Below are 22,093 nucleotides of genomic sequence, written 5' to 3'. Positions count from 1 at the left end.
CTTCTCTGAAGTAAATTGGTGCTGCCAGGAGCAGACATGTCTCACTGTCCAGAAAGTCTAAATTTTTTTTTTTTTTTTTTTTTTTTGGTTTTTCGAGACAGGGTTTCTCTGTGTAGCTTTGCGCCTTTCCTGGGACTCACTTGGTAGCCCAGGCTGGCCTCGAACTCACAGAGATCCGCCGGCCTCTGCCTCCCGAGTGCTGGGATTAAAGGCGTGCGCCACCACTGCCCGGCCAGAAAGTCTAAATTTTTAAAACATTTTAAATGCCATATTTTGTAGGTCTTTGAAGTGTTTGAAGACTACCTATCTACCTGAAATATATCTATGTATACCTAGAAGACTTAACTAACATGGCTACAAATATGATTATCATAGATGACTAATTATTAATCTATTTTTCAATTATCCATTACAATTTTAAATGAGTTACATAGACATAATACCTCACACAAGAACAGAAATATATATACAGTATAACAAAATTAAGTTTAAATTTTTATCAATAAACTAAAATCTATAGCAATGTAAAACATTTTAAACAAGTTGTTACTCTTTAAAAGTAGGTTCATTAATCTACCCTTTTATTCTATCATATCTAACCTATCCCCCTTTTTTTTTCTGAAAGAGATTGTATTTATAATCAACCTGTTTTAAATAAAAATTGTGGTTTTTCTCTGTCCCACACCAGAGGGCTCTTCTGATTTGGGACACAAGAATCTCTTAACCATTTTTTTTAAGCAATATGTCTGGCTTTAGAGAGGGAGTGAGCCAATTTCATCTCTAAAGCCAGCTTGGTATATTTGGGAATTTGGGCGTAGCTTTTCTTACTACTTCCTGCTGGAGGGGGGCGCTGTATCTTATGGGGACATAAAGAAAATTTTAGGATTATGGGGTAGTCCATGAGGGTGTATCATCTGAGCCAGTTGCCTTCAAACCATTCTGGCTGTTGGATCATCTGGGCCTTGGTGTCACTGGAGACCTTTCAGGGGGTCTTGGCTGGTCAAACCTGATGCATCTTAATCTGAAACAAATCCATAGCCTCTGGCTTTCTGTGGAAACAAAAGCAGAACCTCTTTTTCAAAGTAACAAATCCTTATATCTAAATTTTGAAGTCAAGGTACCTTTAAATTTTACATTTTGGCATAACTGAACAGCTTTTACAATCAAATATTTTTCTTCAGTTACGAATATCAAAGACAACATAATCCAGATTCTCTGTGTGATAGCCATCTTTACGTGCCTTATTACCTTTATTGTTTCTTTAAAGACTTTACTTTTAAAAAACTTATATAACTGTATATATTCCTTTTTATCTCTTTTTGAAGCCTACGTACATTTTTATATACATTGGAAACTATTTCATCTGAATCAGTCTTATTGTGAACCTGTTGCTTTAAACTGCAGCCTATCTGGACTATCTGACAGAACACAGGTTTTCAAATGACAGTTCCCCTTGACTCTACTGTTCAAGGGATTTTATTTTTTGTTTTGCTTAGTCTCAGGCTGCTTACCGACCTCTGAAAAGAACTCTTTGATGATGCCAGTGCTTTGGCCTGCCATCATTACGTTATCTTGGAACATAATTTAGGTGAGAATTCATCCAGTGAGGTTCTTGCCTCTAGGCAGAACTGAGACCATTCAGGAACTCAGACAGCCTCATTGATTAATCTCAGGTCATTCTTCCCACCTATACTGACCCCTCTAGGGGAGAAATAGAGTGAACCAGATGGGCGGAGGGCTGTGCTTTCTCTGCTCCTGATGTGGGTTTGATTCTTGTTAGACAAGCAGTGTGGCTGCCCCTGACCCAGTCTATTCAGGGCACAAATCTATTCTGTGAAAGGAAAAAGGGTCAATAAAATAGTTAGCTGAAGGTCTTAGTGATGGCTTTTTATGCAGTTTAGGGTGTTTTAAAAGCTATTTCTCAGTCCTTTCATTGGGTTGAATAACTTAGTACATTTTAAATGGATTTGATTGGCATTTAGGAACCTAAGTGCTTTTTACTGTTAAGATTGAAAGGCTCACATTGACAATGGTGCGACATGACCCAGTAAGTGCCTTGAGGTAATGGTTGATTTTTTGTGTCATGATGGTGTGTGTGTACTTATCAGGGGGGGAAGGAGAGTGGAGAGACTCGTGGTAGTGTGTGGTAGGGAGAGGGCGTTGATCACTGTTAACTTCTTAGCAATAATTGGGCACAGTCTGTGCCCATATCACTCCATTTTCTTTCACACACTTTTAATTATCATTTATGAAACATATGCCTCTTTTGACCTTTGTCACTTGGTTCCATTTTTCCTGGAAGTTCTCCTGTCAATTGACTTGTAGGTCATCTGACTCTGAAGAAGATGACAAGGAAGACAGTATCTGGGAACCTCAGAAGAAAGTCTCCAGAAACCGTAAGCAGCCTGCTTCCAAGGAATCCAACCGTAAGCAAAGGCCACGGGTGAAGAAGAACACCCCTCAGATGGATGATGTATCAAAAGACGTGGCTGTTAAGGAGGAGTTGGTAGGTGATGTTGCTAGATGTGGGGAAGGCTACTGTATTTTCCAGATGGGGAGGTACTGTTCCTTTTTCTTTACACAGAGGAGGAGGGCAGAGCATGTAAGTGACAAAAACTTCAGGGCAGTGGTATTCCCTGTCACAGTCTCAGGAATACTTACCTTTCCAGCAACTGTTTCCTCAGCTACTTCCACTCATGGCTAGGTGTGGAAGTGCTGGTTTGGATCGTGATGTCAGCAAATATCTGTGCATACTGTTAGCCAGGCAGCATGCTCAGCGTTTCACTCTGAAGATCTTGCTTGATCCTTACAACCGTTGGGAATGGCTGTGGTAACTATCCTGATTTTATAGAAAAGAAATCTGAGGCAAGAAATGTTAAGTGACTTACTCATAGAACACAGCTAGTGAATGATGCAACTTGGTTTCTAAGTCAGCAGTTCAAAGCTGATATGCCTCTCAGGGGAACTTTTATATCAGCCGTGGCTGCAAGAGTGATGTATATAAACGGAGTGCTGGTTTAATAATTAATACTTAGAATAATCATCAGAAGTGCTTGAAGCTCTTACAGGCAGTGCTTTTCTTCTTGGAGGCTGAAGGAGGGAATTCAATAGTTAGAAACGTGCTTGATGAGCATGGACCGGGAAGAGGGCCTAGACAAGTCCATTTCAGTTTATTGATTGCCTCTGTGGTCGGGCTCTGGTCATCACAGTCACTCTCGCAGGTCCTAATTGTGTGGAGTTAAGGTGTCTGAAGCAGCCGTCCGTCTCACAGCAGGCTGAAACACTCAGGATCTGTTGGTTGACTTTGCTTTGCTTTATTATAGATAGAAGAAAGCTGATCGTACCGGGTTTTTTGTAGGTTTTTTTTTCCCTGTTTCTTTGATGACTTCCTTTATGATAGATGCATTCTTTAGTTATGCCAACTCATATGACTTGTAGACTCAGTCATTTTATCTTCTTATCTCTGCTTGGATCCATTATGTTTTGAGTGCAGGTGTAGTGCTCAGAAAACTGTGCGTTTTCAAGTATACAGGTGCTGGTTGGCCTTGGGTAGAAGGGTCCTTACTGTGGTTCTCAGTACTTACTGTCAGTAATTCTGGAAAAGTCCTTGATAGAAGTTTAATCTTGAGTGAAATGTTCTTGTGGGTTGTGTGTGTGCCGTCTGTGTCGCTTGACTGATGGACAGGCCAGCCCGTGACTGTAAGCTCCTTGGGGGCAGCCCTTGCATTATTGCCGCCACCCCCAGTGCTGAGATGGCTGTCAGGTAATGTGGCACATCGACAGGGAGCAGTGGTGGCACAGATTGCTTCCTGGGCATCTGTGCAGGCTGCTGGGCAGCCTCCTGTCAAAGAAAAAGGATGCTGGCCATGGTGCTGTACACCTGTTATCCTAGCACTTGGGAAGCCGAGGCAAGAGAATTGTTCTGAGTTCAAAGTTAGTGTGGGCTCCATAATGAGTTCTAGGCAGCCAGGGCTGTAGTGTGAGACCCCCATCTCAAACAATATACAAAACAAAAGGAGAAGAAAACTTCCTGCCTTTGGCTGCTGCTGCTCTGTTTCCGGTCTCCCGTTTTCTGTCTGAGCAGGTGGCAGGTGTAGTCTACTGAATTTCGCAAGCATGTGGATGCTATTCTCCCTCTAGATGGTTGACTTTGATTGTATTTGTTTGTTTATTTGTCAGTTTCTGGATTTATTTAAACAAGTCAATTTATTTATTTATTTATCTATCTATCTATCTATCTATCTATCTATCTATCTATTTATTTATTTTGGAGCTGAGGATTGAACCCAGGGCCTTGTGCTTGCTAGGCAAGCGCTCTACCACTGAGCTAAATCCCCAACCCTATTTATTTATTTTTAAGTCAGGTCTCATGTAGCCCAGGCCGGCCATATAACTGAGGATGACCGTGAGCTTCTATTCTTCTTGCCTCACCTCCTAAGCTCTGGGATGACAAGCATGGGCTGCCATGTCTGGTTTTTATGAGGCGCTGGAGCTCAAACAGGGCTTTGCTTATGTTGGGCATGCATGCTAGGCAGGCTCACACTCGGGACTGAGCTGCATCTCTAACCCATGGTTATAACTTAGTCTTGTTTCTCTGGCACATGTAGACCTATCATTTACTTGTTTTGTGAAATTCAACTTTATTTGTAAATCATCCACATGCTATTATGAGAAACAATAGAGAGGGATTCCATATACCCTTTATCTAGTTTTCCCCAATGGTAAAATTTTTGTGTCTTATGTTAGTATAGTAAAGTATAATGACCAGGATATTAACATTGGTAAAATTCACTGTTTATTTAGTGTTCTCTGGTTTTCTATGTGTTTATTTCTCTGTGGGTATTTGGATTTAGCACTGTACAGTTTTATTACATGTGTGGGTTTGTATAACAATTGAAAAGATCTCTCATATTGCCCTTTCTTTTCTTTTTCTTTCCTGAGATAGGGTTTCTCTGTGTAGCCCTGGCTGTCCTGGATCTCGCTCTGTAGACCAAGCTGGCCTCGAGCTCACAGAGATCCGCCTGCCTCTGTCTCCCGGGTGTTGGGATCAAAGGTGTATACCACCACCACCCCCAGACTTCATGTTGCCCTTTAGTGTCCACATCACTGCTCTCCTTCCACCCGCTCATCTCTGACTCCTGACGAGCTCTGCTCTGCTTTGGAAGTTATATAAATGCACTCATTTGTTTGTAACTTTGGGATGGGCTTTTCCCAACTCAACATAGGTCCCTTGAGATTCCTTGTAGTTGTTTTTATATGTATTGATAATTTGTTCCTTTTCCCTTCTGAGAATATTCCAGGGCAGTTGATTTCTAATCTTGTAATTCTCATGCTTTCTTTTTGTGATTTCTTAGAATAGCCCTGTACCTATTGTTGGTGCCGATTTGGAAGAGAAAAATCACAAATTGCATACGACAAAGGCTCTGAAAACTGCAGCAAAAAAACAAAAAAACTCAGGTCAGAGGGCCAGAAAAAAGTTGAAAGTTGATGAGGAGACCAGCCAACCCAGCCCCTTGGAAGGTGGAGATAGCAATATGGAGACACCATCAACAAGCACCACATGTGAAGATGTGTGCAAGAAGGAAGAGAGTGAGGACGACTTCACATTTGGTCAGTCCCCTCGAAAGAGGATGAAGACCGAAGTGTGTCCTCAGGGGAGGCCTGTCAAGTTCCCTGAAGGTGCCAGCAGCATTAAAGAGGAGGTGGAAATGAACTGGGACGTAGTGCAGGTAAGTGTAGCCTTGCATCACTTGTGTGCTGGGAGTCCTGGACTGGCACACAGACTGTGCTCACTAAGGGAAGTGCTGGCGTTTGAAATTCACTTTTTCAGTAGTTTGCCAGTGATTTCTGGAATCAAGCTTTGGCCGCTGTTTCTATTCTTGGCTGTGCTGCTGTGTAATCTGGTTTATCAGCAGCAGCTCTTTGCTAAGAACTGTGACTTCAGTCAAGAAAGGCCGTTGCCGTGGTATGTTCTTGCACATCATGGTGTAGGTATTTCACACCAACAGAATGTAAAGCTGTAAATTTCGGTGATGACTGGACTCTTGTGACAATTTATACACACACACACACACACACACACACATACACACACACACACACACCCTGTTGTAATCTCAAGTGTTTGCTTACAGGTCTATAATTGCTGATAGGTAATAAGGTTTGCCATTTATTTATAATTGACTTCATGAGCTAGGCTCCATACCATGCACGTTATTATATATTTTTGTTATCATAGTGCATTAGAAGAAATAAATGGGTAATCTAAAAAATCAGTTATAGTCAGGAGAATAGTGAGGAGAATTCTTGTTTGTATAGTAGAAGCTAAAGAGAACCCATCTGGAAGTTACAAATTACTGACAGCTAATGTAGTGTGGGAGTTCATAGGTTGTATCCTTTTTCTAACAGATATCACTAAAGTTGATTCCAGATTTTGAGAGATTTTGTTCTGAAATGTGTTAATGTGAACTTTTAATTCTTTTAATTTTAAATCCGTTTTTGTTTCTTTGAGGCAGGGTTTCACTCCGTAGCCCAGGCTGGCCTGGAACTCAACTAGGTAGCCCTGGTCCCAAATTACTGATGCTGGGATTATAGGTGGCAGCCACCATGAGCACCAGCTTTATATTTTCTGTTAGCAGTGGTTACTTGAGTTTGCTAATGAATTCTATAATGCTGGTGAGAGTGCAGTAAACAAGGCATTTTGTAGTATAAGCTCTCTGCTGGAGAGAAGGGCGGGCTGAACTGCTGAGAGTGAGGAGGGAAAGCATGATGCGGAGCAGGTACCTGGTTGCCAGTGTGAGGGGCAGAAGCAAAGCAGCAGGAAGGGCTCTTCCTCACACGCCAGAGCAGCAGCATCCACTGTTCATCCCAGTATCAGCTGGAAACTTAGCCACTCGTTTTAAGACCATAGGATCATTTCACGGCCATGGCCTACTTGGAGGATATAGATATACTAGTTTTTCCTTTACATTCCAAGCAGTTTTCCCTCCTGTTAAGTGGAAATGATTTTACTTTTAGTTGAAAACAAATTTTAAATATAATACTTTCTGATCTCTCTTTTCTCTTCCCTACAACTTCTCCCAGATCCTCTCAACTCACCCTTTCTCTCTCTCTTTTTTTTTTTTTGGTTTTTCGAGACAGGGTTTCTCTGTGTAGCTTTGCGCCTTTCCTGGAACTCACTTGGTAGTCCAGGCTGGCCTCGAACTCACAAAGATCCACCTGCCTCTGCCTCCCGAGTGCTGGGATTAAAGGCGTGCGCCACCACCGCCCGGCTCCTTTCTCTCTCTTTAAAAAACAAACAAACAAGAAATGCATCCCCAACACAAGACCACAAAAACAGAAACCAAAATCTACATGCATGAGACCAATAAAAAAAATGCCCAAAACAAAATGGGACAGAAAGTCTACAAAAATACCATTGAATTAGTTTTGTGATGGCCAACTACTCCTCTTGGGCATGAGGCCTACCCTGCAATGTAGTTAATATACCAAGTGAGACTCTGTTGGAGAAAACGAATTTTTCCTTTGCTAGTTGTTATCAATTGCAGATAGCTTCTTGGTTGGGGTGGAGCCCATGTCCACTTCTAGCTGAAGGCCTGTTCTCAGGGAATCTCAGCTCCATGTCTGTGATTTTGGAGGGTGCTGTTAGAGCTGGCTCACCTCTGCTGAGTAGCCTGTTGGCAGTGTTGTTAGTCATATTTCGGGTAGAGAAATTACCTGGGAAACCAAGTGGGAATTTATATGCTTATTTCTTTTAGTTTAACCTAACGAACCCTTCCCTAACTTTAACGCTCCAGGCAGTTCTTATTTTCTATGCTGACTTCCTTTTCTTTGCTTTGTAAATCTCAGCTCCCCACACTAAAAACAAACAAACAAAAAAACCTTGGTGAGACAGGAAATAGTTTTGTCTTAAAACTGTATTGCAGCTTCCCAGTGTGGCTGAGAATAGTGCAGGTGTTGCAGAACATGGAAGTGGGGAGAGTCGGTGATACAAGTCAGAATCAGCTATCCCAAGTCAGTCAGCTATGTGTGCATTAGGGGTCGGGTGCCTGGAATAGTTACATAAAGATCAGACCGAAAGAAATGTCTTTAATGTGCACACCTTCTTCCACAAAATAAATACCCAGGTTTCGGGGCCGAGCCTAGGCAGGTGCAGCAGCTCTGTGGCCCGTAGTGACATTCGCTCAATTAGGGGGAAAGCAAGCAGACCCTTTTCGTAGCTCTTTTCCCTTTGTTTGAAGAGATAGTAAGAGATGAAGTGTGCGTAGACAAGACAAAAGTAGGACAGGAAGTGGCGTGGAAAGGGACCAGTGTCCCAGCTGGCGACCTCACTGCCATTCTGCATTTGTGTAGGTGCAGTAGTGCTGGTGGATGGAGCCCATTTGCTCGGGAGAGGTTAAGATAGTGTTATTATTATAGTCTACTTGGTGGCATTTGTTTTAGGCTTTAACATGAACAAACCTGGATGTATTCCATACACATATGAGGTTGTCTAGGATGTTCAAAAGTCTAACATGCTACTTCCAGACTGTAAACAACAGAATCCCTCTTCATATGCTTTTTCAACCCCCGCCCCCCGTAACCTCTCTTCTGATTTCTGGCAGTGTTTATTAGATGTTCCCACTCTCGTCCTTACATAGCATTCGTGACATAGTGACATAATGAACTCTCTGGGTCAGGTGGTGAGCAGTAGGAATCAGCGGCTTTTCAGAAGGGAGCTGTTCAAGTTGCTGGCTTGGGAATGATTCTGAATAGAAAATTCTCTCCCTTTTACTCGTTAGTGAGCCATTGAATTTGATGTTAACTCTTTTAAAGTGCAGATGTTGCTGGGTGATTAAAGCTGTAGTGGATTTGCTGAAGCCCAAATGTTCTCTTTTTAACTGAGGAGATGGGCATTTCCCCTTTAGCGCTCTTGGGACACTTGGGGAAAAGGCATCTTTCTGGATGTTTCCGACAGCTAGAGGGCAGTGTAGAGGCATTCTGTCTTACCTGCTGCAGTGCTCAGGAGAGCAGAGACAATTTAGTCCTTTGTACTTTTGCCTGATAAATCCTTTGCTTTGCATACAAATTGAATTTTTGAAGAGGAATATGGCTAGTGAGACTTGGGGCAATTTACTTCTTGGGCTCAAGTTTTTGTGTGTATAAAATGAGAATAATATTGTTCTATCTCATATACTTTAAGTGAGTTAATGCTGAGTGTGTAAGCATTTAGAACATAGTAAGCCTTATACAGGTATCAGCATAAAGCAGCAGCACAAGCAAAAGTCAATATTAAAGTAGTTAGGGTATTCCTCCATGGCCCCCCCCTGCAGTTCTTTCTCACTGTTCCTTAATAAACGCATACCTGCTTTACTTACGTAAACAAGTGAATACGTAAGTAAATACGTAATTAATGTGAGTACTTTCAAAGTGAAGACTACAGTCCCTGCCCTGCTCTCCACACCCTGCAGGCTTGCTCTCTGCTTTCTGTTGGTGTTTGCCTCATTTTTTTAGGGCTTACCCTAGAGTTTCTGACTCAGTGTATTTTAGGTGGGACCCAATAGCTTTCATTTCAGCAAGGTTGTAGATGCTGCTTATGCTGTTCCCTTGGGGACTACAGACTGAACTACAGCTGTAGTCCACAGAGCTCATGGGTTCCCAAGTGTAGCAGGTACAAGTTGACTCAGCAGCTGACCTGGAGCCATGAGAGATCAGATGTTGACTGACTTCTTTCCCAGTTAACTTTTTGGAAAGAGGATTGGTTTTTATTTTTATTTTTTTTGCAATGCTGAGAATTACACCCAGGGCCTTATGTATACTAGGCAGGCACTTTACCACTGAGCTGTATTTAGTCCTGAGTATAGCAGGTCTTTCTTGTCAGACTTTCTTTGGACTGACAGCCCCCAAATAATGACATGGGGACTTCTTATTAATTATGAAAGCTTGACCTTAGCTCAGGCTTGTTCCCAACTAGCTCTTATAACTTAAATTAACTCGTCTCTGTTAATATATGTTTTGCCATGTGGCTCTACCTCTCCTCCATTTTGTATGACCAACTCCCTTGTCTGACGGGCAAAATCCTCATGACTAGATTCACCCCCTGAGTTTCTCTCTCTGCCTGGAAGTCCCACCTTGTCTCTCCTGCCTAGCTATTGTTCATTCAGCTTTTTGTTAAACCAATCAGGTGCCTTAGGCAGGTGAGGCAAAACATAGACACATCTTTGCCCAGTGTAAACAAATATCCAGCAACACCTGGGATTTTTTTTTTTTAATGTCTTGACTATCACCGGATTAGTATGGCCTAAGATGCTTTTGAGTTAGAGTCTAAGAAAACCATCATGTTCAACAATGAAGGTTGGCAAGCAGCTCATGGCTAAAGGATGTGGTGAACCTCAGAGAGTAAGTGAGAAAGCTCAGCATATCAAGGAAACATACTTTGGCTTAAGTTTTCTGAAAAAGACATAGAAATGCTTTTTACAACTCAAAAAATGATAAACAGTGAAATTCTGGAAGTTAGTACATCAGGATAGGAGCTTTTTGTTTGTTGTTGTTGTTGTTTTTGTTTTGTATTTTTTGTTTTGTTTTGTTTTTTGAGACAGGGTTTCTCTGTGTAGTTTTGGTGCCTGTCCTGGGTCTCGTTCTGTAGACCAGGGTGGCCTTGAACTCACAGAGATCTGCCTGGCTCTGCCTCCCGAGTGCTAAAATTAAAGGTGCAAGCCACTGTGTCTGGTAGGATAGGGGCTTTTGAGAAGGGTAAATATATTATCTTATCAAGGAAATAATTATTCCCTCCACCTCTTTCCATGTTTTCAGGTAAATCAGCTTTTCTGGGGTTTGGGGGGTAGATTCCTGCCAGGTGAGTGATAGGGCCAGCTGAAATTAACTTCTCACGGAAGAAACAATAGAATGCAACAATCTCTGTATCAGATCAGAATATCATATCTCCCAGGGCCAGAGGCATTCCATTCTTTTGGCCAGGACACCTAAAGAGGGAAAGTGGTGGTTACCAGGTAAGCAGGAGGTGGGTCCAAAGCCAACCATGAGGGAAGGGTCTGCCCTCGGTAGCTTCCAAAGCTACTAATTCCTGTTTAACTGTCTAACAGTAGAGTGGATTCCAGATGCTTTGGGACATCAGTGATGGTTTTGACCAGTTAAATGACATGATCTAGTATACATTTTGAGAGGAGTGTTCCCCGTGCTCCTTGTGGAAATGGGAATAGATGAGACTGGAGTGCCTGCAGGGAGAGAGGTTAAAGGCTGTCTCAGTGACATAGGCTGAAATGAGACTATGCTGTGGGGTGGGAGAAGGGAAGAGAATAAAGAAATGTTGTGTAATTGGAGTTGACTGGTTCTTACATGAGTCAGACTTACGGTTTGGATGTGAATGCCTTTTCTAGTTTGACTTAGTGTTTGAGTAGCTAGCATGTGAGGAATAGTGGGGGGGGTGTCAGTTTGAGAGGAGGGTCACTTTACAAATACAGGGTTGACATACCCATTAGGTTTCTGGGAGACTGTCTTAAATAACTGGCTCTGGGTCTGGTGGTAATGTGGAGAAGAGCTGAGCCTGGACATATGAATTTGATATCCTCACCAGAGATTTGATATCATCCCTTAGAATGACTGCTAAGATTTAGGATCAGTTTTTTTTTTTTTTTGGTTTTTCGAGACAGGGTTTCTCTGTGTAGCTTTGTGCCTTTCCTGGAACTCACTTGGTAGCCCAGGCTGGCCTCGAACTCACAGAGATCCGCCTGGCTCTGCCTCCCGAGTGCTGGGATTAAAGGCGTGCGCCACCACCGCCCGGCTTAGGATCAGTTTTTAAGATGCCTAGAAGGTGAGACATCTTCATCGTCTCTGGGGTTCAGCCATTTACTGCATCTGTTGTTTTGAAAACAGTTCTGTCATACATTTTGGCAGGAGTTTGTTCATCAGATGATGATGATGATGATGATGATGATGATGATGATGATGATGATTTTGGATAGGGTCTTACTTCATAGCCCAGGCTGGCTTCAAACTCCTGGTAGTCCTCCTGTCTCAGCCTTCCAAGTATTGGGATACAGGCCTCACTGTTTATCTTTCTTTGCAGGTTTTATCTGAGAGAACTAATATTGAACCTTGGGTTTGTGCCAACATCATACGCCTTTTTAATGATGACAACACAATTCCCTTCATTGTACGCTATCGAAAAGAGCTCATTAATAACCTTGATGCCGATTCCTTGAGAGAAGTTCGCCAAACCCTAGAAGAGCTACGGTGAGAAACCCAAGGGAGGGAGGGAGGGATGGGTGGATCTCGTGGAGACAGAGACTTGAGCACATGAGGGGAAACGAGAGGAAGTGAGTTACTATTGCATGGGCCCAGTGCTCTGTTTTTATTAATTGCTGTCATTTAAATGCAGTCCTCTTTTGCCAGATCAAGTCAGGTCTGTCTTCTTAGTTAGGCCATGGAATCCCTACGCTACATGCTTAGCTTGGGCGTATAATCTATGGGAGTTATCGGCATCTTTTGTCATTGAAATGATTGGCTATAATGGCAGAATCAGGACTGCTAACAGGAAGCTAAACATGTTATTCTAAGTCTTCAACAGCTCGCATAGCACTGTCCTCTTACCACTCCAGAATCCCCGAATGGAGAGTTCTTGCCAGTATAGTTAGTCTTTAACCTACAATAGAGTGACTTAATTTTGCAACTTCATGATCATCAAAACCATAAGCATTCAATAGAAATTCTACTTTGAATATTTTGAATTTTTTTTTTTTTTTAATCCTGGGCTGGCAAGATGCTCTAGTGACTTTTAATATGTTGCTCCCAGTCAGCCATGTGATCATGAAAGAAAATGATACTCTACGGTACTGCCAGTGATTTTTTTAGGAATAGGTATTGCCTTAGTTTCTTCTATTGCTATGATAAATACCCCAACAAAAGCAACTTCAGGGAGAAAAGGCTTATTTTGTTCTCAGTTCCAGGTTTTACATCACTGTAACCCATCACTGTAGGGAAATCAAGGCAGCAGGAGCTTGAAGTCAAGAGCCTTGGGTTAATATATGAATGTTGATACTTAGCTCCTTCATGCTACCAATGCCACCGCTAGGTAGATTTTGTAAATCAGAACAGGTAATGAAGTAAGATTGTGAGTATGACATACACAGCAGGATTGCACGTTCACAGTGGAAAAAAAAATAGTGAAAATAGAGGAACTGCTGGGCCTGCCCTTCCCCTTGCCTCGTCTGTGTATTGATTCCTAGAATCAGCTCTTCTCCATGGAATCCAGTTCTTTGCCAGTGGAGAACAGCATTTAGAAATCAGTTCTGTGTGCTAAGTGTGCCCGTCCTGAGCACCATTGCTCCAGTAGCAGTGAGCATACCTAATAGTCAAAAGAGCCAGATGTCTAAGTGACATTCTTAGGATTTCAGTGCTTAGGAGGGAAAAAGAAAAGATGAGCTGGGGCTAGCTTGTGGTAGAGAGTAAAGAAGTACCCAGCGAGTAAGAGGGGCAAATAAAAGCATATACCAGTTAGCTTGACTTTGAGCAGTAAATATATCACAATGGTGAGTTATAACCACTAAATAAAAAATAAGAAACCAAAAGTCTGTAGTGATATAAATAAATCAGTGAACACATCAGAAGTTTAGTGAGAAATAAGATGGCCTCAGAGTGTCCCTACACAAAACACGTATTGGTTACAGAGGGAAAAGGAGAATGCTTATATCAGAAACCACAAGTGTCATCTTCTTCGTTAGTAATAGGCTACACTGAAATCTTTTGTCTCTCAATGAGATGTAGTAAGAAGAACAGTCTCACTTGTATGCTATTCCTGCCAGGAGCCCTCAGAGTTAAACTGTAAGGTGACATCCCAGGAGCCCAGACTTGACGACACTACAAAGTAATGGGTAGGAAGCATTTTAAAGTCGGAGATTTTGAAATCCAGGAGAGCCTGGAACATTGATTGCTTCAACTCAGAGACTGCACCTGACAGCTACCTATACTCTAGTGAGAATCTCCAGAATCTCCAGACCTTCCCCAGCACTGTTGCTGAAACCTTAAAAGGCCTCAGGTCTGCGAGGGAGAGCATAGTGGTAGACCAGGGTTAACTGCCTGACACTGATGGGTTTATTGTGATTTACACATTATTCTTTCTTAGAAATGCATCCTCAAGTATTTGGGGGTGAAGTTACTGTCAACTGCGTCAAAGAGAAAGCAGTGTTGTATTATTTATTTACTTTCCCTGCACCTTTTCTGTAATGTGACATAGCCTTGGGAAGAAAGACTGGACATGTAGGTCGCATATACTATGTAAGTTTTTAATTCCAGGGCGGTTGCAAAGAAGGTTCATAGTACAATCCAGAAAATTAAGAAGGAGGGGAAGCTGTCTGAGTGCTTGCTAAAAGCCTTGTTGAACTGTAAAACATTTGAAGAGCTAGAGCACGTGGTAAGGAACTTTATCTTTTAATGTAACATCTCTTAATGCCTGAATGTTTATGATTTGGGATCTTTTTGTCACTAAGAAAGAGCACACTGTAAAAAGCTAAAGCCATCGGCCACTGGGATTTAATTCATCAGCGTTTTTTATCTTTAGTCAGTACATATTTACTGAATGCCCTTTTGTGTGTGCCTCAGGAACTTGGGTTTACACATACGGTAGTAAGTAGTTCTTGCCCTCAAGGAATTTCTAGTCACGTGAGGAAGGAGAGTCGATTGTACAAGCGTGGAATGAAAAGGGGATGGCGCCGCTGGAGACCAAGCCATGAATTCTGTAGCCTGTAGCTGGCACAGCTGCCATGTGGTTGCTTGCTGGTTTTACACCTGTGTGCTTAGTCAACCACAGGTGGAAAATATTTGAAGAAAATTGTCTGTATTGAACAGATACATACTTTTAAAAATTACCCTCCCCTAAATAATGTAGTCTGACCAGTATTTCCATAGCACTTACATTGTCTTAGTTATAAGTAATCTAGAGGCAATTTACATTTACAGGAAGCAGTACCTAGGTTGTATGGAAGCACCACTCCATTTTTTATAAGGGACTTGGTATTCACAGAGGCCAGTCCCTCATGGATTCTGTGGTATGGTTGTTAGAAGCTGTGAGCCTGGAAGAATTCACTTTAGGAAGGGTTTATGGATGAGCATGTCAGGGTTGACCACTGGGAAACAGCAACTTTTGAAATTGAAGTGAGGAGGCCGAATCTAGAGGACATGTGGGAAATAAATGATCAGAGAAGTCTGAAGAGAATCTGGAGGTGATGATATGTGGAACAGAAGGAAGAAGGCTTGTGAGTGAGGTGATGAGTAGGGAAACTCAACATCCAGATGATGAGCTTTTAAGATGAGTAAATCCAAGCAAAGATTACATAGAAAATTATAAAGATAAAGATATGATGCATAACACCGATATTAGTTATAGTATTAAGGCCACTCCATGTAGTTAAAAGGGAGGTTTATTTTGTGGGGTAACTTACAAGTGAAGGGATAGGTTACAGGGTCTGGGAAAGGTGTAGCGCAGTCCAGCAGTGTTTTCTGGAAAACTCTGCTCAATCTACCTCCATTGTCCAGGATCTAGGAACCAAGAGCGCTGGCCCATCCAGATCTCGGGTCTTAAGGGCTCCTGTCTCGGCCCTGCCTACAAGGCATGACAGTTACCGAAGCCTCAATGGGGTAGTACTTCCAGGTCAAAGCTGGACCAGCTACGTACAACACACCTCCATAGTCTTAGATAGTTAATATGAGTTCCTCTCTGAGGGGAGAGGGCAGAGCAGAGAGAAGGATGTCTGTTTCATTCTTAGCATGTCCTCCAGCCCTGCAGCTTCGTTTTCATTTTGGCTTTGAAAACAGACTCCTATGATATGTTCTCTGTCTTTTTTCCTAGTCTGCTCCGTATAAAACGGGGAGCAAAGGCACCAAAGCCCAGAGAGCAAAACAGTTGGGACTAGAAGGAGCAGCATGGAAACTTCTGGAAAATCCAGGGCAACTCAACCTGCTGTCTTACATCAGGTCTGATGTTCAAGGTACTGGCTTCCGACACGATGTCAGCCCAGCTGCTGCGTAGCGTTTAGAATGCAAATACTAAAGTCAAACATGTTTTCACTAATGACCACATGACTGCCTGTTAACAGCAGGTACAGAGCAGGTGATTCTAGCAGACATGTCCTGGCCACCCCTTTGCTTCTGACAGCCTCCCCACTCTGGTCATTTGCCTGCCAGGCCTCTGCACTCTTCTTCCTTCACTTGCAACTGTATTCTCACACACGTTTCCCCAGTTCCTGCTTGCTCTTTCTTTAGTCAATAGAAGGTCTTGGTTTCATTATTAATTTATTAATCTTTTAAGATAACTGACATTTTACTGTTAATTGAAATCACTCCATATTCCAAGATTATAATATTCTCCTATTATCTTTCAAAGCCTTTGTTTTATTTCTAATTTATTTTTTAAACCAAGTAACTCAGATCTCCTCTTTGCACAAAGTACAAATTGGAGCCTGCTCTTATATTTCTATTTCTAAGTAATAAGGGGACTTTTTCTACAATTTGCTTCCAAATGTGTTCTGGCCTTTTCATGTGAGAGAGGATGAGACGGGGCACAAGAAAAAGATTTAAGATTACTGTTGTTTTTTTTGGAGACTTAACTTTTCAGTCTGGACATGAATTTGCTGTTTTCTTGCCTCATCTTCAAACTGAAATTACAGATTTCTCAAAAACATGGATTCTTTTATGTTTAAGTAATTATATGTATTAAGATATACAGTGTTTTGATACATATGCAAAATTAAGTACTTTTTGTAGTCAAACAAAACTGACCTGAAATCAAATTAATATGTGTATTGTCTCACACAGCTACTTTTTTCTTCTTTTGGTGGTAAGGGCACCTAAAATTTATTTTCTTCGCCAAACTCCAGTATACTATATAATGAACGAAATCCTTGCGCTTGCGTGTTAGCTTTCCAGGCTCATTTAGCCCGTACAACTGCAAGTTAACTCCAACTCTGCCCTGTATTTTTCCATCCCACTTCTAGTTTCTCTTTGACTTTCTGTTGGTTCTTCAAACTGGGAGATGTACATGTCAACAGGGGGCAGTCTCATACCGTGTACAGAATTATAGAGAAATACGGTGTGTCAGCCATATTCCAATGGATGGCAATTTATGATCTTAAAAATTGAGTATATGTGTCTGTAAAGTATAAATTATCTGTTCACAGAAGCATATACATTTTAATATGTTTGAGAAAGGACAGGAATGTAAAGGATTATTTGAAGTTAGAGGTGGATTAAAATTAAAAATTTGTTTAATTTTTAATACTTATTTATAGTTATATTTTCAATGATTTACATTTAGTTTTTTAGTTTTTCCTTTGCTATGCCTTGCCTTATTCAGTTACACTCTTACAAAGTCTGATTCCGTTTCCTCTCTGGGCCGGGTGCTGAGGACTGGATCCAGGAGCAGTAAGCTAAGAGCTCACACCCTTAAGCACAAGTGTGAAGCACAGAGCAAACTGAGTGTAGGCTGAGGCTTTTAACGCTCGAAGCCTATCCCAGCGAGCACTTCTTCCAGCAAGTGTTCAAACGCCTGAGCCCACGGGGGACATTCTCTGTCAAACCACCACAGGCTGCTTTTTAAATTTTGTCGAACTGTTTCTTCCTTCTCACTTCCCCTTACTCTTCATGCATGACACATATACATGGTCACTCTCAAGTCTATTACCGTGTTGTTTTTTTTTTTCTAAAGAAATATTTTAATAATTCCCATTATTCATTAGAGAAATATTTTTAGAAACCATATATTTTGGTTTGCTTTTTTTTTTTTTCTCTCAATAGAAGACATTTCTTACTTGCTACAGACTAAGAACTCAATCTGAATGAAAACCTATACTGTACTGAAGATGGGCTTTGTTCTGGGATCCCAGCATCCCTGTGTTGATGGGCCTGATGGTACTGGTGCTGTGAGAAGGCCTAACTACAGATGAAGTATTAAGAAATGCTGGCTTTTCAGTTTCTTCTTACAGTCACAATTACTATTCCAAAATGCCCCAGATTCTGTCACTGTATAGATTTGATTATTTGATTTTCTGGTTCACTGCTCCTTCTTTGTCTTGATTTTACTGAAATGCTCACCTTGGAGCCTGTAGTAGAACAACCAGGAGTGGGGCTTTTTCCAACGTGCAGACAGCTTTTCCAGTCTTTCTGGCTAGAGCAAACAGGCATGCAATAGGAAACGGCTGCCCAAAAGGCTGATGATTTCTACCTCTCTCTGAGAACCACTACTCCAGAGAGGTAACTCAGGGACTCACTCCCCTTAGCAGTGATTTTAAAAAGCTTTTGTCAGAATCATCTTTGATGCTACCATTGTCTGAGAATCTGCAATTTTGACCCAAGGACAGTCCTTAGACTAGCATAATTTTAATGATAAAGATTCACTGCCTGTGTCAGACTTTCAAATGGTGTTCTTCCATGTGAGGAGGGTTTCCAAAGTCCCTTTGTTGTAGCAAACTTGCCCATTCCTTCTGTTTGCTGCTTTCAGTAATGGTTTTCATTGTAGGCCACTTTTAGTAGTGACTTATCGCCCTGCTGCTTCAATTTCTTCGTGATGATGCTCAGAGGTGCTTGGGGCTTGTGTGATGATGCTCTGAGGTGCTTGGAGCTTGTGTGATGATGCTCTGAGGTGCTTGGGGCTTGTGTGATGAGGCTCTGAGGTGCTTGGGCTTGTGTGATGAGGCTCTGAGGTGCTTGGGGCTCCAGGTGTTAGTGCATTAGTTTTCTTAGCTTAGTTAGTGAGTAGTTTTCTTAGCTCAAGCTCCATCCAGGGAGAAGAGTAGCACATGACTGCATATTGTGTGCTGTAAGCATTCTAAATCCTTAGCATATACAGGTTTCCATATTGTAAAGTAATTTGTCACTGAATTTTTCCTCATATAGAAATTCTTTTAAAATGTAAGTAGAATTCTTGTTAATTTCAATTCATGTTTCTTTACAGTAAGTACTACTTCAATATTACCACAAATTATTATAACATAACCAAATATAAAAATATGTATTTTTTTTCCGGAGCTGAGGACCGAACCTAGGGCCTTGTGCTTGCTAGGCAAGCGCTCTACCACTGAGCTAAATCCCCAACCCCCCCAAATAGATATTTTTATCTTTATTAATTATGCCAGAATAAGTTTGTTGTTCTGTTCTCTTTGGTTTTTCTACCTTTTACTCATGAAAACTATGTTCACAGAAAAAACATACATATGACATTCAGTGTTTCTGTAATTCAAGCCTTGATGCAAATCAACAAAAGCAAAATGCAAATGAAATAATGAAGACGAGAAATGAAAGAACACAATGCAAATGCTCTCTTGTCAGCGTATGAGTTGATACACAGGGGCCGTGCTGTGTTTGAATTAGCGAGTGGAAAGTGCCTGCAGCCATTTCACAGACAGCCTGTAGACAGTTCACTGTGAAGATGAATACCTAGTGTTGTCTTTATGAGACTGAGAAATTCAAATGGGTCACTTACAACCTGGAAATGCCTCATGCTAAAATAGCAATATTAATAAAATTGCTTGAAAGGGTAAATTTTTGTAACCCATAAAGTTCCATATTTGGGATATGATTCATGAATACATGTTTCTTACAACAATTAATCTTTGTAACTACATGAGGGAAATAATGATTACTCCATATTTATGGGAAACTAAGGCAGAGAAGGCAAATAACCTCTTCCAGGTCCCAGAATTGTTAAGTGTAGAGCCAAGAGTTAAGCAGCTGAGTCCGAAGCTGTGTGCCCCCAGTGCATGGTGTGTTAGGAAAGGGCGGCCGGCATATTGCTTCTGGAGACATGTTTCTTTGGGGATGGAAGTGAGTCACTCCCGTGATGCCTTTCTGTCCTAAGTTTGTTAATTTAAGATTTTTATATTAACTAGAATTTAGTTTAATATGTCTAATTATAGACCTTACAGCCAATCTTATACTTCCTGCTTCTGGTCTCCCTCTACCCTCCTAAAGGCCTTTCCGAGCTCAAGGATATCGAAACAGGAATACAGCATATTTTAGCAGACATGATTGCTAAAGACAAAGATACACTCGACTTCATTCGGGACTTGTAAGTAATTGTTTTGGTGGCTTTCTGCTTTGTGGGACTCATGCTATTAAGGTCCCATGGTTAGTGTTAACCCAGTGTTCATTTGAAACTGGTTTTCAGGCTTTTTTTTAAAACTAGAATTCTCTGTTCATATGACAGAGCCCTAGTATGTAAAATAGTTAAAGTTGTTTTAATTGGATTATGGGAAGGGGCCTATGGGAGGCTCTGATGAACACAGTTTAAAGCCAGTGCTTGACATGGTGTGTCTGAGAGGGATTCATGTTCCCTAGACTAGAGCATTGCTTCTGCTCTGTGTGCTCTGTTTACAATTCATTTCTGGGATTTACCTGTTGTGTTAGTTCGTCCTGTGTCATTGTGGTGAGATATCTGACGTAAACAACATAATGGAGCAGAGTTGACTTTGACTCACGGCTTCAGCGGGCTCAGGCCATCATGGTAGAGAGGGCGTGGTGGAGCCCAGCAGTTTACATGATGGCGGCCCAGAAACCTGGGCAAGGGATAGCAGTGCTGACTGGCTTTCTTCTTTTCCCTTTTATTCAACCGTCTGTGTGAAATCCATCCCCCATCATGGGATGGTGCTGCGCACATCCATGGTGGATCTTCCCCAGTCCTTCCTCTTTGGCAGTCCCCTCACAGTGTCTTGGGTGTGCCTCGTTAATCTCCTGGGTGTGTTTAAATCCAGTTAAATTGATAAACCATCACTATGCCTGTGGTTGGGTTGCCTTGGCAATGTGTGATGCCAGGTATGGATGGAAATACTGACCCAAAGTGCATAGCTTTGGAGAGGACAGCTGTGGCATCACAGTCTAGTTTTATGAGGATAGAATAGGCTTTTGTCAGAGCCTACTTGGGACTACAGTTTCTATCTCACGTAAAAGAGACATTAAGTCAGGTGTGATGGCACAAGCCTTTAATCCCAACTCTGGGGAGGCAGATGAAGGAGATGGAGACAGAGGGGTGGGGCATGGGTACAGAGACAGACATTCATTTAAAGCTCCTCCCTTCCTCCCTCCCTCTCTCTCCCCGCCTCTCACTCTCACTCTCTCCTTCTCTCCTTCCTTCCTTTTTCACTTTCTTTCCCCTCCCTTCCTCCCTCCCTCCCTCCCTCCCTCTCTCTCTCTCTCCTTTATTGTGCCAGATTTGTGGTTTTGGTTGTGAGCCTCCCCTTTAACAACTGGGCCAACTCTCTGACCCAGTGGTTCTCAACCTTCCTAATGCTTCAATTCTTTAATACAGTTCCTCATGTTGTGGTGACACCCAAACATTAAATTATTTCATTGCTGCTTCATAACTGTAATTTTGCTATTGCTGTGAATTATAATGTAAATATTTGATATGCAGTCCTGAAAGGGTCAAGACCCACAGGTTGAGAACCACTGCTTAACCCAGTGTACCAGTTTTATAAATTGCCCTGGTACTCCTTTTGCCCCTTCTTTTTTATCTTTAAATTGACTGTGGCTGCTGTACTGATTAGAGAAGGGTGACTAGATGATTGGTTTGAGTCTCATCAATCATTTCAGTCTTTTCTGTTCATAGAGACTATCTGAACTCAAGCATTTTGGATGGTTTGTATTGTTGCATAAATTGATTTTCAGGGTCTGTGCTAGTATGATTGTCCATTTGTTTGGAGACAGGATTTCCCTAGGTAGCCCTGGCTGCCCTGGAACTTGCTATGTAGACCAGGCTGACCTCTAACTCATAGAATTCCCCTGTGTTGAGATTAAAGGTGCCTGGCTGGCAAAGAGTCCTTTTGATGGGGTAGTAATGCCAGTTTCTTATTTGGGCATCATTCACTAAATTTCATTTGGTAATGGTTTAATTCTTTTTTCTTTCCTTCATTTCATATAAATGTGTACAATGTAAAGCATACATAAGTGTTTGTTTTTTGATATTTGTGTATCTGATCAGGTGCCAAAATAGATACATTTCTATCCAGTCATCTCTTGCAAAAGTATCCTCAAAAAAAGTAAATGAGAAAGATGTTGATAAGTTTCAACTTTACCAGAACTTTTCCTGCAACATAAGAAACATCCACCACCA

General features: G+C 41.7%; 1 protein-coding gene across 1 annotated transcript in view; it reads left to right on the top strand.

Moving 5' to 3' along the window:
• Positions 1-22,093, top strand: part of Srbd1 (S1 RNA binding domain 1) — a 184,798-nt gene that overhangs the window by 8,991 nt on the left and 153,714 nt on the right. Inside the window, exons 3-9 of the mRNA XM_052746467.1 lie at positions 2,326-2,506; positions 5,355-5,729; positions 12,065-12,231; positions 14,290-14,407; positions 15,842-15,980; positions 19,957-20,053; positions 21,962-22,093. The exon at positions 21,962-22,093 is cut by the window's right edge and continues 4 nt beyond it. Coding sequence (XP_052602427.1) covers positions 2,326-2,506; positions 5,355-5,729; positions 12,065-12,231; positions 14,290-14,407; positions 15,842-15,980; positions 19,957-20,053; positions 21,962-22,093 — 1,209 coding nt within the window. The remainder of the gene's footprint in view (positions 1-2,325; positions 2,507-5,354; positions 5,730-12,064; positions 12,232-14,289; positions 14,408-15,841; positions 15,981-19,956; positions 20,054-21,961) is intronic.

This window comes from Peromyscus californicus, unplaced genomic scaffold (assembly GCF_007827085.1).
Source record: "Peromyscus californicus insignis strain IS unplaced genomic scaffold, ASM782708v3 Scaffold_1__1_contigs__length_55948999, whole genome shotgun sequence".
In the NCBI taxonomy this organism is placed as follows: Eukaryota; Metazoa; Chordata; class Mammalia; order Rodentia; family Cricetidae; genus Peromyscus; species Peromyscus californicus.
Note: the sequence above shows the minus strand (reverse complement) of the source record. Positions and strands in the feature narration are given on the sequence as shown.